The 14,643-nt window shown below is 39.4% G+C and overlaps 1 protein-coding gene across 1 annotated transcript; it reads right to left on the reverse strand.

Annotated features, from left to right (window-relative positions):
• Positions 1-2,449, reverse strand: LOC121695981 (salivary glue protein Sgs-3-like). The gene is made up of 2 exons (XM_042077249.1): positions 1,948-2,449; positions 1-1,095 (listed from the first exon to the last, which is right to left on the reverse strand). The coding sequence occupies exons 1-2, from the start codon at positions 1,990-1,992 to the stop codon at positions 580-582; spliced, it is 561 nt and encodes a 186-aa protein (XP_041933183.1). The 5' UTR covers positions 1,993-2,449; the 3' UTR covers positions 1-579.
• Between the last annotated feature and the right edge of the window lie 12,194 nt (positions 2,450-14,643).

Consider the following 14,643-nt stretch of genomic DNA (forward strand, 5'->3'; position numbering starts at 1 on the left):
CAGATTTTTATATGCTTTATTGTGTTCCATTTCATCCCCATTTAATTTCATCTCTTGAAATCAAGTTACTTCACACATTGTTTTTCAGTAAATGTATAGTATATAGATGTATTTTCCCCGTAGTCCCCACCCATGAGAAAATAAGATTTTAAGAAAGTAAAATTTAAAAAAGCAACATCCGTACACACAATAGGAAAACTGTGTTTGTCCTTCCTATTCCTTTTGATAATTTCCGTATATGCATATCTGTTCCTCACATTCAAAATTTTAACAGCAAATAAATAGTAGAAAGCAATAATGATTAACCCTTGGTAATTCCATCAACTACTTCAACTGCTAATTCATAAAGCCTTCAAAAAATCAGAGATGAAACGTAGACATGCAAAGGGGATAATAACTTGCAGATAGATAGATAGATAGATAGATACTTTATTGATCCCCAGGGGAAATTCAAGAAATTGACAATTGCAATTGACTAATACCATATTGATTTCACTATGCATAAATGCAGTGATGGATGGATTACTTTTTAATGAACATGACCTAAATTGCCTCTATTCTCCTGTATGCAAACAAATCTCAGTCTAAGCTGAACACAAAACTTAACAGAAGAGGAATTATGGGTAGCATGAAGCTTAGCAAGGTGGCACTGGTTCCCAAGGTGCCAGCTGAGATGGTTGTAGTTTTGGTTGTGACAGGTTTGGTGTTTGCCATTGTTGTTCCTGTGGGCTTCAAGGTGGTTTTTGATGTTGTAGGTTCACCTGGGGTGGTTCCTTTAGTTGTTTTTGTGGGTTCAACGGTGGTAGTTGTTGTGGTTCTTGCTGTTGTTACAATTCTAGTACTTGCCATGGTTGTTCCTGTAGTTGCACTTGTGGTGGTGGATTTAGGGTTAGCTGTGGTGATTGGCATGGTTGTTGTTGTTGTTGTTGTAGGTTCAACCACTGTGGTTATGACAGATGTGGTGTTTGCCATTGTTGTTTCTGTGGGCTTCAAGGTGACTGTGGTGTTTTTTGTTGCTGTAGCTGCACCTGTGGTGGTTCCCCTGGTTGTTGTAGAAACTGCTGTGTTTCTGATTGTTGTTGTGGTTGAGGTCATCTAATAACAGAGAAGAAAAATGGCTTTAGGGTATGGGATCAACTAGGAAATAAAATGGGTTTATTGTCGGATTTATTCTAGAGACCTTAAATTATGCATTATCATTGTGAAACACTATAAACCTCTCATGCTAATTAAAAAATGTGACAAGGAGAAACAAGATATTAAGAAGTAGAGATTAAAACAGGAAGCAACAGAACTAGTCAAACAAAGGTGAATGATAAACCAAAATCATGAAAGAGACGTGAAAGGCATGAAAGTAAAACGAATAATGAACTGATAACAGGCTAACAATACACCAATAAAGTGAAAAGGTAAAACAATGACATCTACTTCATAAAACACTCTCATAAATTACTCTATACTTAAACAAATATCTTTCATAATTACCTTTTTATTGGTTTCACATGTTTTTATACACTTTTTCAAACATGTTACATTAACAATTAAATTGATAAACTCCAAACTCTATTGGATGGAAAAGAAATGGAAAACATCTATTCACAGCTAATAATTGCTTGCATAATTCAGAACTTGCAATGTGTGAAACAGAAGAATACTTCTGTTTAAGCCTGTGTGTTAATTGTTTTGAAAGTGTTTGCTCGAAGCAATTGAGAGAAATTAACAATTTTACACCTATGGATAAGGTTTTATGGCTTATTTTAATGTTGAATACAACAGGAGAAACAACAAAAATGACAAAACTTTCCTTCTGTCAAAATACATTTCTCCTTTTCTCACTGTCAAACTGTACTATGACAGAATGTCACACTATGGTATGTGAATGAACACCATGACAAAAGCATAGCATCACATTGAATATAATGTCAAATGTGAAGTAATATAAACTACCTGAGCCAGAGAGAAAGCCACATAGCACACAAGCAGGAGGTTCATGATGAAGGTGGATGTAGAGGTTGAGACGAACGACTGTAGAGACTTAAATAATCCTCAAGAGTGTTCTAGGATAGAGGGCAATGATCACGTCCTATTAGCCCTGCCGTCACTCTTTTACTGTGTGTGATGTGATGCTGCGATGTTGTGAGGCTGAGAAAGCGTGAAATGCATTTGCCTTTATATACAACTCTGACTTTGCCTTAGTTATGTGATAAGCGAAAGCATGATTTTCTTCCAATACAGTACTTCCTGGTAAATTAAATATTAGCCTCCAGTTACATATCAGCCAAAGATTGCATGACTGATGGGCAGTCAACACTGACCTCAATTCAAAAGGGCATTCCTGAAGGGTGTTCAAGAGAGCTTTAAGGAAATCTGGCTCATTATCACTCTTCCTGGTTGCCATTACCTGTGGCAGGCTTCCAGGTTGCTTTTTAGACTTCACGCTTTTAGCCATGAACATGGCAGCACATCACACGGCCTAGTAGTACCTCTTGTTGTTTAAACTTCCCTCCCAAAATATGGTGCTTGGGTAAACAAAACGATTTTAACATCAGTAGTCTTTCCTGGATTGTGATACTCTATTTGGGTCCACTTGTCCACAGGCAGGGAAGAATTTCTGGATTATGTATTTAAAATACAAAATATGAGTTACTAAATACAGCTACAATTTAAATCGGTGGTATTCAGAATACAGTTACACCTGTACATTTAAGGGATTACATTTTAAACTAGACTGCATTTCCGGCGGGAACTGCGAAAGTGTACTTGCCCTGGTCCGGTCACCAACGTGAGCAGACAGTGACATACGCTATGCTGAACCTGGCTTGATCCAAGCATTCTAACAGTGCCTTTCAGTGTTGGAGCAGTGGCAATACCTCAAAAGCTCTATTCAACTATTGCCTTGCAGGGTGAATGCAGTTCGTTGGATTTTACCTGTGGCCTGCCTTCGAATTTAGCTTCTATGAATAAAATCAAATCAATAAAATAAAACAACAGCAGTGATTGGCTGCAAAAATAAATAATGTCACGCGTCTTGCACCTCTCAAGCTGGGCTATCAGGTAACCTAGAGAAAAATGTGAAATTATGAAATATGACTAAGGCATTAAAATGCTGCTTGTTTGTCAGGATACTTTTTCACTGATTTATTTAAAAAATATGAGCTATGAGTGTGAATGTTATATATTCCATCCCCTAATTCTGTTTTACTGGTTTATTTGACAAATAATCTATATAGATTTGCTCTATAAAGACCTTATGTCTGTTTGGGATTGTTTTGAGAGCCTATTGATGTATCTCAGAATAAAGGAATGTCCACAACATTAGTGATGTTTTTTTTGTGTGTGTGTGCGCATGTCTCTAATAGCCACAATAGGAGTAATTTTAGCAACACCGTATTTTGTGTGGCCCATAACGACCCAGTGGATCATGAAAATGTGCCAAAATTCACATTCCTTGCTTGTTGTTGGTACATTAATCCCATTCAGATTGCCACTTATCTGAGATGTAAGAGTTCAGTATAGGTTTAAGGTCTGGGGCAGGGATTTGAGATTCTGTGACTTCTTCATTGAGGGCTTGCTTAGCAGCACTGTCCGCTTTCTCATTTCCCCTCAGACCAACATGGCCTGGGACCCAGCAAAAAACTACACTCAAGTTCTGGTTCTTTAGACGTTCTAGTTGATCAAGCTCAGCTTTGGTTGTACTTTTTGCGTGACATTAAAGCCTACTGTAATTACATTTATACATAGTTATTCTACTGATCTTTATACTATTCATCTTGCACATAGACTTATTCTTACTACTCTTATAATGTTGTTTCTGCACTACAATGACACTGTTTCCACACTGCACATAGCTGTATGTTATGTATATCTGTTTTATTATATTCTGTTAATACACTGCATATATCTATATTATTATTTATACTATTATAATGTTACTGCTACATCTACATACATTATTCTACTTATTGTATGAGATAACTGCTAATACACTGCACATATTTATATTTAATTCATATTACTCTAAACCACCTTCTGTAAATCAACTGTATACTACTGTCTACATTGCACTATATTTCTTGACCTGTCTCTGTATATTTCATCACCTTTCTATACTTTGCATCCATAGACTGTATAGAACAGTCTATGTTTGCATCACATTGCATGCATACTGTAGCTACATGAATCACAGCTAAGATCCTTGGTTGCTATGAAGGCCAGTCGTTCTAAATGGATGGTTGCTATGGCCAAAGACCAGTTATCTCTGCCATTGTCAAGCGGGCATATCCTAACTTTACCTTGTTTTAAACATCTCTATTTTACTTAGCCTACTTCCATACAGTGAGTCCCATTAAGAAGTGGCCACTTCATTCGCGCTTACCGTGATTCACGCAGCAACATTATTAAATTAATCTGTCACCATATGCCTATGCCAACGTTTGCAAAGAGGAGAATATTTTAATTTGATTCACAATGAAACGTTACATTTAATGTACATGTAAACAATGAGTAGGCTAGTTTTGGTTGTTGTTGGTGGTGTTACTGCATCCCTTAGTTATGCCTACAATGCAAAATTGTTCCCTCGTGATTGTTAGACGGATTTCAAAACATCGCGACGTGAAATGCCACCACAAAACATTGTTTGTGAATCGGTCTTATTAGGAGTCCTCGCTTAAGCTGTCACAGACTCAGGCGCTACTTTTAGGGCTAAAATGCTTCCTGAATTACTCTTAGTAAAAATAGGAGTCCTAAAGTTACGAGTGACGAAGTTACGAGTACAAGCATCTCATTTCAAATGACCATGGCATTACCCTAAGCAACATAAATCTCATAACGTTACAGCAACATCTCCTCCCTAGCTAGCTAGCTTCTAGCCACACAAGAAATGAATGATGTTAAAATCTCCGCTTAGCATTCTAATAACAGAAGGGGCACATTTATGTGGACCACTACAACATGACTCATTATGTCTGTAACGTTAACTGTATAAAACACTTACTTTCATAAAGGAAGCACATCCAGCACATACACATAGGAATGTGACGCTCGAAGCTGACGTTTCGAAACAGTGTCGAGCTTCCTAAACCCAAGTGTTTCGAACCATAGACATAATATACATAGACGCCGCATTGGCTGCTGGAAACAAGAAATGCGGTCGCCATCTTGGACCGGTCATACTCCTCATTGCGTTGCAGCAGAAAACACAAGATGACAGCACTGTGCAGCATGTTCCTGCTCAAATCGGCGGACCATACTCGGGGGATTTACTTTTCACAAGTAAGATTTAACATTACCGTACTATTGGTTGTATTTTGTATTTTCGAACAATGTGGCCTGTATCATAGCTACATGTATGACCTTTGCAGCAAAAAAAACCGCGTGAAAATCTGTTCGGTATTCAGTGAGATATGATTAATTAAGTGTGCTGACAGCTCATTGCACCGGCCAAACAGATTACACTGAGTGGAGTGGATGACCGGTCCAAGATGGCGGCTCCAAATCTCGTCAGCGCTAGTAGGGAGCAGCGGTCGATGCGGCGTCTATGTATATTATGTCTATGTTTCGAACAGTGTTTCGAAGTGTGGTTCAAAACGCCCATGTCACGTGACCATGGCTTAGTGAGGCTTCGTGGTGTTTCAATTTGGTTTGGACAGGTGGCACACTTGCTGCGCGAGCCAATTACCCGAGTAAACACCTGTTTGATCTAAATTACAAAGTCCCAGAATGCTTAAAAGTCATTCAAACACATCCTGTCTTTGTGGGTTTTTTATGAGGAGAGAGATTTTGAGAGATATAGCGACATAGAGACATATAAAGATATAGCGATTTATAGTGCACTTGTGATTGATAGGTTAGTGATATAGATTAATTGACAGGCTAGACAGACAGTGAGTGATAGTTTAGATAGATATAGTCTAGTGACGTTAATATTTAGATAGTAGCAGAAGTAAAAAAAAATATATGACTGATGCCTTTATTTCAAGAACAGCTGACCCTTTGAAATACTGGCAGGAGAGGAGAGTGGTTTATCCAAACCTAACTGTGATGGCAAAAAAATATTTGTGCATGCCAGCAACAAGTGTGCCTTGTGAAAGATTTTTTTCCAAGGCTGGGGAGGTTTATTCAAAAACAAGAAACAGATTAAATGCCAAGACGGCAGAACAACTGTTATAATAAAAATGTATGTTGACATACATTTTTTTCCCCTGTTGTACCTGATTAGTCTAACCTGCTTCACGTGTATCCTTTATTTCCCTACAACATGTTCCAAAGAAAAACCCTGGGCCATAAGCATAGCCTACATTTTAAAACCATTGTAGCATTTTCCTCTCCAGCATATTCCAAAGGATAATGTACTATGAAACTGAAATAACAAAACATCTAACTGGCAGATATAAAAATGTTCTAGTTACTGAACGCATATACTAGTCTGAAATTTCTAAGCACCAGCAGGGAGTCGAACACCGGCCGCTCCGGCCGAATGCAAGTGTGTTAACCACTGAACCACGTGGCTGTGGACGTAATCTTGCGTTCCATGTTGGCTATTTATATTCTTCGTCTGAAGCAGTTGTGCTTCACGGTCAAAATGTGATGTTAGCAAAACTGGCCACTAGATGTCACCATGGAGTTACGTGTGTCGGATTGTTTCGAAACCTCGACACATTCCGGCGCAATTGCTTCGAACGTTTCGTTGTTTCACAAAGCCTCGTTCTGCCCATCCCTACATACACATGGAAACCGATATTTTAGGTAGCCTACTTGGCCACGAACTCAAAACGTGACCAGAGAATGTCTAATAAGGGGAGAACTGCCACTCTCGGAAAACTTCCGGTTTCTGAACTGGTTGCAGTTCCTTCTGTGGTTCCACATGAGGGCGCTCGTCCACGAGTGCAGAATGCATGGAGGTCTATGGAGCTGTACCCCTCAAAATCCACTTTTCTCGGGATATAATTTTTTTTCAAGTAATTTGAGTATTGTATTCGAAAGGGGAGGCAAAGAAAATACACTTGGTTGATTATTATTTTTTTTAAAGTCACTTAATTGTTCTACAAAGCCTTTAAAATGTGTCAATGACGTCATTCATTAGCACAATGCTAGCGTGTTATGTGCAACAACAACCCAACCTGTAAGAAATCAAAAGGACATAAGTACTCGTTCATTTAACTTTTGACCTATAACCCATGTTGAAGTTATACAAACTACAATCAAATCTGAGATTTGTCAACGACAATCAGGTGAAAGAGACAAATTTAGCCGTCTAGCTCCATTGACTCCCATTCATTCTGCACTCATGGCGATCGCCCCCAGTGGAACTCTGGTGGAACTGCATCCAAAATTCGGTACAATGGGACTTAATAGAGCTGGTAAGTCCCGCCCTTTCCGCTGGACCTCTAGATTGAAAAATCGTCAATGCAAGTGAATGTGAGAAAATAATTATTTTCTGGTCCCATTTGATTTGTGCCATGAATGTGAACATAAGTTGTCTGTGAATTTTTAATATAAATTTTCGTGTAAAGAATGCTACAATTGAGCGGGTAGAAGTTTGATGCGGTTAAACTTTGTGTGAGAGCACTTTGTGGACTACAACTTTCCGCTAGACGACAGATCACTAGTTTCCCATAACAACCATCAGTTGGTCGAGATGTAGAGGGTTATTAAGATCGACTTTGAACACAGTGAACCATACAACATTTACAATCACACTGTATCGTAGTGTTAATGTGTGAAGCTAGACATGTTTCAAATATTTTTGTTACCATGTGTGTTTATTCCTGCCGTTACAAAAACTAGCATCTCAGTTAATGTTAGCGATTAGAGCTAGCTCACGTCACAGGCGACATGTAGTCTTTCTCGTTATGTCTTTTCCACAACTGATAGCCGAAGAATCATATAATATACTGTCAAACTCGTAACATGAAAAATTATAATAAAAATTCACAGACGACATATGTTCACATTCATGGCACAAATCAAATGGGACCAGAAAATAATTATTTTCTCACATTCACTTGCATTGACGATTTTTCAATCTAGAGGTCCAGCGGAAAGGGCGGGACTTACCAGCTCTATACGGAGTGGCAAGGCTCTCCGTAGACGGGCTCTGACGTGTCTCTCTGAAGCTCTGTTCTAGAATCTTTGCTCTGAAGTCTGTCCCCGTTGCTAAGCAACATCAAATAAACAAAATGACAGTCTTCCAGTATTAAATGTGTATGTGTGATTACGAATAGATGTGTGTGGTTTGCAATTAGAATAAACAAGAAATAACATTTCCAATAATTTCCCATGATAAATTACATAATATTTGCACCTTCCTTCCTTGTGAATCTCACACTAATTCCACCGCATTTAGTAAAATGTAATACAACGTTGCCACCTAGCGTTCAGAGGCTATAGGCTATTTAAGATTAACGTGGCATTTCCTGCTTATTCTTTTGTCAACACCATGCTTTTAGGAAAACAATCTTTTTTATCATAGTTCCCTCTTCAATGAGCGATTACCAGCTCGTTTTTGTAACAGAGATAGCTGTTTATTGTCCCTAGGTTTACAGAAACACCTATTCATATTAATACGTATGGAGTGCTGCCGACCACTGTTCATTACGGCCCAGAATGCCTTGCATGTCTTTACAACAAAACAACCCAGTAAAACCTAATTTCCCGTAAACATATGAATTTGCATACTTGTAACATTTTTAATAATACTCTCCCATCATGATATTTAACAATAATGAAACATTTATTTACCAAAATTTGAATACCGTCAATGTGAAAACAACTCTATTATGTAAGCTATATATAGCTACTGTTCTCCTTGCTATTTCAGTTTGTAAGTCCATACTATCCCATGGCAGAGCAAGGATTTCATGATTGGGCAAGGTTGCCTGGAGACATTGTGGCTGTCCAGAGACATTGAGCATACTTGGAAGGCATTGTGATAGAAGGTGAATGGTGCAAAGGTGAATGATGAGAGTTACCAAATACCTGTGGGTGGTTTGCCTAATGATGGAAACTTTTGGAATATTTCTTTTTTTTTTTAGCTTATGCACCCTCACATTGGAGTCCCCAGTTCATATACAAAATTTGGTATCGATATGTGACAGTGTTCCTGAGATATGGACGACTTCCTGTTTCGGAGCTTCGCCGCCGATTTCGTTTGGCTGTGACGGGCAAACGCTTTCGAAAATCAAAAATCCTTCCGGTAACTTTTGTGAGGCTTGGTCCAAGGATAATGTACGTCAAGTTTCGTGGCGTTCGGATCAAATTTGTGAAAATTTTGTTTCGCTTTCTGTTCAATCCAATATGGCGGACGAACGACACGCCCACCTGACGTCATCTTCGCGACCAACTTACACCGGTACTGACCGGACGTTTTAAAGTTGAAATGGTGTCTCTGTCTCAAAGGGCCTAGGCGCTAGAGCTGACAAAAAATTAGGGAGACGGGAAAAATAATAACTAGATGTACCGCATAGCGGTACAAAATATGACCGCCGCTCAGTCCTGTACATCCATTTCACGAAAATAAATCACACTTCAATTTGTCTCCATCTTTTACTCCATCCCCCACTCTTGAAACTTTTGTGTATGCTTGTTTGGCATGCCTGAGTGTGTGTGTGCGGCTGCACAGAAAGTAGCCTACTGGTGCTGAAAAGGTGAATAGATTGTAGAATAGCCAAAGAAGATGTACCATTGTTATAAAACCTCTCTAAACAATCACAAGTAGGGCAGGTCATCACAGTTCATCCATTGCAACTGGATTGATGAAAGGTCACTTACACCTGTAGGCTACATTGTATTTGGGAAAAGCAAAAGGTATCAGCATAATGTTATTTATTTATTTATTTTTTATGTATTTTTAAACAAAAACATCTCTGTCAGTTCCATGCCGTTTTCAACAGCTATCAAAAACAAAGGTCATTTTTGGATGGATGGATTTTTTGTGAATGTTTCTTCTTCTACATAAGATTTTAGTCATCTTTAGTTCATGTAATACTTTATTGTCAATGCACAAGTAACAGTAGTCTGAAACGTTATTGTTAATGCACAAATTAAGTAACAGTAGCCTAATCTGAAACGAAATGCTGTTTTACATCTAACCAGTGGTGCAAATAACTGACATGTCCAAATGGGCCTTGATGAAATGCGTCGCTAGACTGTTCATACACATTTTAACGGGCCAAAGTTGAAGAGCTTTTGTCCGTTATTGTTCGTGCAAATATAGGCTGATTCATGTTCCCTTGCATTGTGTAACTAAGGTCCATGGCTAGTCTGGCTTTCATCAGACCAAGCTCAATCTTTTAAGAAATCAAAAAATAAATAGCGGGCAGATCAGGCTGGGTTCACCCAGCCTAGTCCATAGGCACCCGATATTGTTTAATTTTCAGATTGAGATATACACGCTCTGGCTATTCTAAATGCAAAAATGCATTAGGGAGTTATAACAAAACTGTAACTAACAAACTAGATCCTAATAGAAAGCTGTTAGCTTCCCTAAGCTACAGGTAGGATTATAAGGTAGGCCTATTTACAACATAAATTGTCAATAGGCTATGCTGGCGACACAAATAAAATCTCCTTTGGAAACCAATGGCTTACGACTTACAGTATCAAGCGGACTTAAACTGCCATATCGTGGCGAAAAGTTGTAATAAGATTCACGCAGCTCCATGAGTCAAGGAAAGCGCGAATTAAGTAGCCACTTCTAAATGGGACCCACTACATAGCTTAAGGTGTGTTGCTAAAGCAGCCATAATGAAATGAAGGTGTCATTGTTTGGATACTTCACACACACGTACACTACCAAGCTGGAATCAAAGCACATCGATTCCCCTCTCACACCCTGCACGCACTTAAAACAAAATAAACAGGCGTCTCAGTCTCACGGCAAAACTGTATCAGACCGGTGTAACGTTGGTAAATCTTCCATTGCACAGAATGATTTTGTAGCACGTGCAATAAATGACAGTCGAAAGATACAAACAGTGCTGCTATCAATTTGCTTGGTATAACCGCATTTATAGTTTTCTACAAATGCAATCAATCAAATGGGCCTCCATCACTCAACCAACGCTAACGGTAACATTACCTAGGTCCTTATTGATATTACAAGATTAACGTACCTGCAGTAAAAACCAAGCATGTCCGATAAACATCCTCACTTCATCCTCACTTACACTTCATGTGAACATCGTCCTGTCCTTATTAGATGTTCGCTGCGGTAAATTACAGTCCTTGTAGGAAGTGTCCATTGTTTTTCCAACCCACTTTTAACTTCCAACAAAATTACGTCTCACTGCAACGATGCGCCATCTAGTGGACAAACGACTACTTATCGCCAATACTGAAAATGCAGCCATGATGATGATGATGAATATTTTGGCTTTCTTTTGATCCTACTGAATTTGTAATTATGTATCGGCCGTTCTAATACCGATAGTATGTGGGTGTCTGTGTGTGTGCATGTTTATATGTGTGCACCGCCATTTACAGGCCAATGAGTGTACAGTCACTAAATGTACACATAACCTAATTTTTTTAGCCCCCCCCCATGGATGAAATTCTACGAAACTTGGCATACCCCCAGACCCCCAGAGAATGCCAGGTCAATCATTCACATAAAATTTGGTGCAGTTCTGAACATCTTTTGAATGACAACTGAAGATAACTGAACTGAAGATAGGGGCGATTAAAGCAGAATAATATTGCATTTTCATTTTTTACCGGGCAAATCACAAATGAGTGATTATGAGCCAGGTTGATGTGGGCCCTTGAGACCAACATACCATAAAAGATTCACAGAGAACTGTGTCTGCCCTACCCTCCTTTCGGGGGGTCCAGTCCAGCGGGGGGGCTGCAGATCAAAACGAAAAATGACGGTTCCATGCTATCCATGTGGGGGTACATGCCCACCAAGTTTTGTGTACCCCGGTCTTTCAGTGTCCCGGGAATCCTTGTTGGTGTACGTCACTAAATGTACACATAAATTATTTTATTGTAAGGCCCCCCATGAACGAAAGTACACAAAACTTGGCATGCATTCGGAGGGTGTCATAATGATCCTACACTTTTAATTTCGTGCAGTTTTGACCATGTCAGCCAGAGATATTGTGATGAAAACACCTAATTTTTTGCTTTTTAATTTTTAACTAGGTGGCGCTATACATGAAATAAGTGGTAATGGGATGGGTTGACATGCCCCCTTAAGACCAACATACAAAAAAAAGGTGGACCTCCTAGGCCCTACGGTTCTCGAGATATTCACAGAAAACTGTCTCCGGCCACCTACAGGCCAGTTGGTGTATAGTAACATAAATTAATTTATTGTGTGGCCCCCCATGAACGGAATTCCACAAAACTTGGCGTGCATACAGAGGGTGTCATAATGATCCTACACTTCCAATTTAGTGCAGTTTTGACTATGTTAGGTCACAGATACCTTCAATTACACCACCTCATTTTTACTTTTTTGTGTTTAACTAGGTGGCGCTATACATGAAATGAGTGGTTATGGAATGGGTTGACATGGCCCCTTGAGATCAACATACAAAAAAAAAAATGGTCCTCCTAAACCCTACGGTTTTCGAGATATTCACAGAAAACTGTGTCTGCCCTACCCTCCTTTCGGGGGGTCCAATTCAGCGGGGGGGCTACAGATCAAAACGAAAAACGATGGTTCCATGCTATCCATGTGGGGTTACATGTCCACCAAGTTTCGTGTACCCCGGTCTTTCAGTGTCCCGGGAATCATTGACGGAAATTTGGGCATGCGAAAAAGAAAAAAAAAAAAAAATCTGACTAAACCTATATGACCGCCGCTTCGCTGCGCGGCGGTCATAATAAATATAACCACAAGCGGTGATTTACGGGGTCCGAGCAAAACGAACATGAGGTAGCATAGCTTTTTAGTTTTACATATGCTTTGATTGTTTAGGCCCAATTGTTCAAAAGAAACGTGATCGGATTTCGGTTATCGGATTTCAGTTACCGGATTTCGGCTATCGGATTGGATCAAATCTTGAAAATGGCTTGTACAAAGGGAAACAAGGATCCTGAAATTGGATTAGATCACATAATCTATTCTTGGTTTTGATCTGGATAAAACCTTCACTTTGTGTTGTTCAAAACTTTTGAGTTGGATTGAAATAAATTTGATGCATAAAATTAGGATAACCCCGTGCTGTAACGTTATAGTGTGCTAACCTCCACAACCTAATAGTATTCTAACAATACCCTATTCTAGTTTGCTAACCTCCACAACCCAACAGTATTCTAACAGTAGTATTCTAGTGCGCTAATCTCCACAACTCAATAGTATTCTAACAATACTCTATTCTACAGGACTATGCATTTGTCATGGATAAGATGAAGGGTCTGATAATGGAAGGCAGTGTTTCCCACAGAATGGAATTGTATTTGTTGTGGTAGGTGAAGGGGGGTTGGGGTGGGTTCTGTGTTGGAGTCAATAAGATGAACAGCCTATAATTATGCAGTTATACTTGCCTTGCACGACAAGTCCTGACAAGTAGCTGTAACGTTATAGTGTGCTAACCTCCACAACCCAACAGTATTCTTAACAGTATTCTATTCTAGTATGCTAACCTCCACAACCCAACAGAAGGAACTGTAGGGGGCGATGTGGGTCGAGGTAGAGTGAGTGTGTGGCGAGCAGGCAGAGCCTCGGTCAGAAGGCTCAATGGTATGGAGTGATGACACGGAGATGGCAGGTTTCGGTGCAACACAAGTGAACTTTATTTGAGTTTTAATTCATCTGTTCTTTACTTGTATGTGTGCTGCATCAAAGAGGAAGCAAACAGAAAATGGAGTAATCAGTGAAATGGGGTAAATCAGTACAGATCCCAACTCACAAACAAACCAATTGACATTTGAACAATAAACTGAAATCATATGGCTATATAAGGTACAACTAAACAATACTTGACATCCCAAGTCAACCAACATCACCTAATCATCTCTCACATGGGACTCCAACACACCAAACCAACAAAGACCTTAACTTTACACATGATGGCAGAGCTACTCTACAAACTGATAAACATCAAAAAAGTCATAGTGAGGGTCATTAAAGTGATGACTTACGTTAACTCAAAGACGCACACAGAGCAGGACACACTGGAGTGCTGGGTTGAGATGAACAAAAGAGTGAACTGAGGGCGAGCAAACAATTTATCCTGGTCTGAGCCCCTGCTCCGGAGCTACTGGGTTTCCCAGCAGGTAAACTGGGTGTGGTTAGGTGGCAGAGCCAAACAATCCTACAATTTCTCCACAGCACTTTCACCTCAAGCCCTCCTTACACTGACAGACTTTGGAAAGATTTGCAAAGATTTGGAAAAGTTTTTTGAAAGACTACAGTCTCAGACCCTCTCACATCTAAAGACAAGTAGTAGAGTTTTAAGTCACAGACTATGATTTTGCAATGACTAGGGATCTTGCAGGGTCACTATTTACAAGACTGCAACACGATTCCTTTAAATTATTACCCATCGTGCAATAGATAAACAGGAACTGAAAATTATAGCCTACTAAACTCATAGTCGTATTTTCGTGTTTCTGCAGCATTGTTTCATGCGTGACATCCTTAACCGATACAGAGTTGTTCTGTCAAGTGGAAGACTAAATATGTATAAGAAATGA

This window comes from Alosa sapidissima, chromosome 21 (assembly GCF_018492685.1).
Source record: "Alosa sapidissima isolate fAloSap1 chromosome 21, fAloSap1.pri, whole genome shotgun sequence".
Classification (NCBI taxonomy): Eukaryota; Metazoa; Chordata; class Actinopteri; order Clupeiformes; family Clupeidae; genus Alosa; species Alosa sapidissima.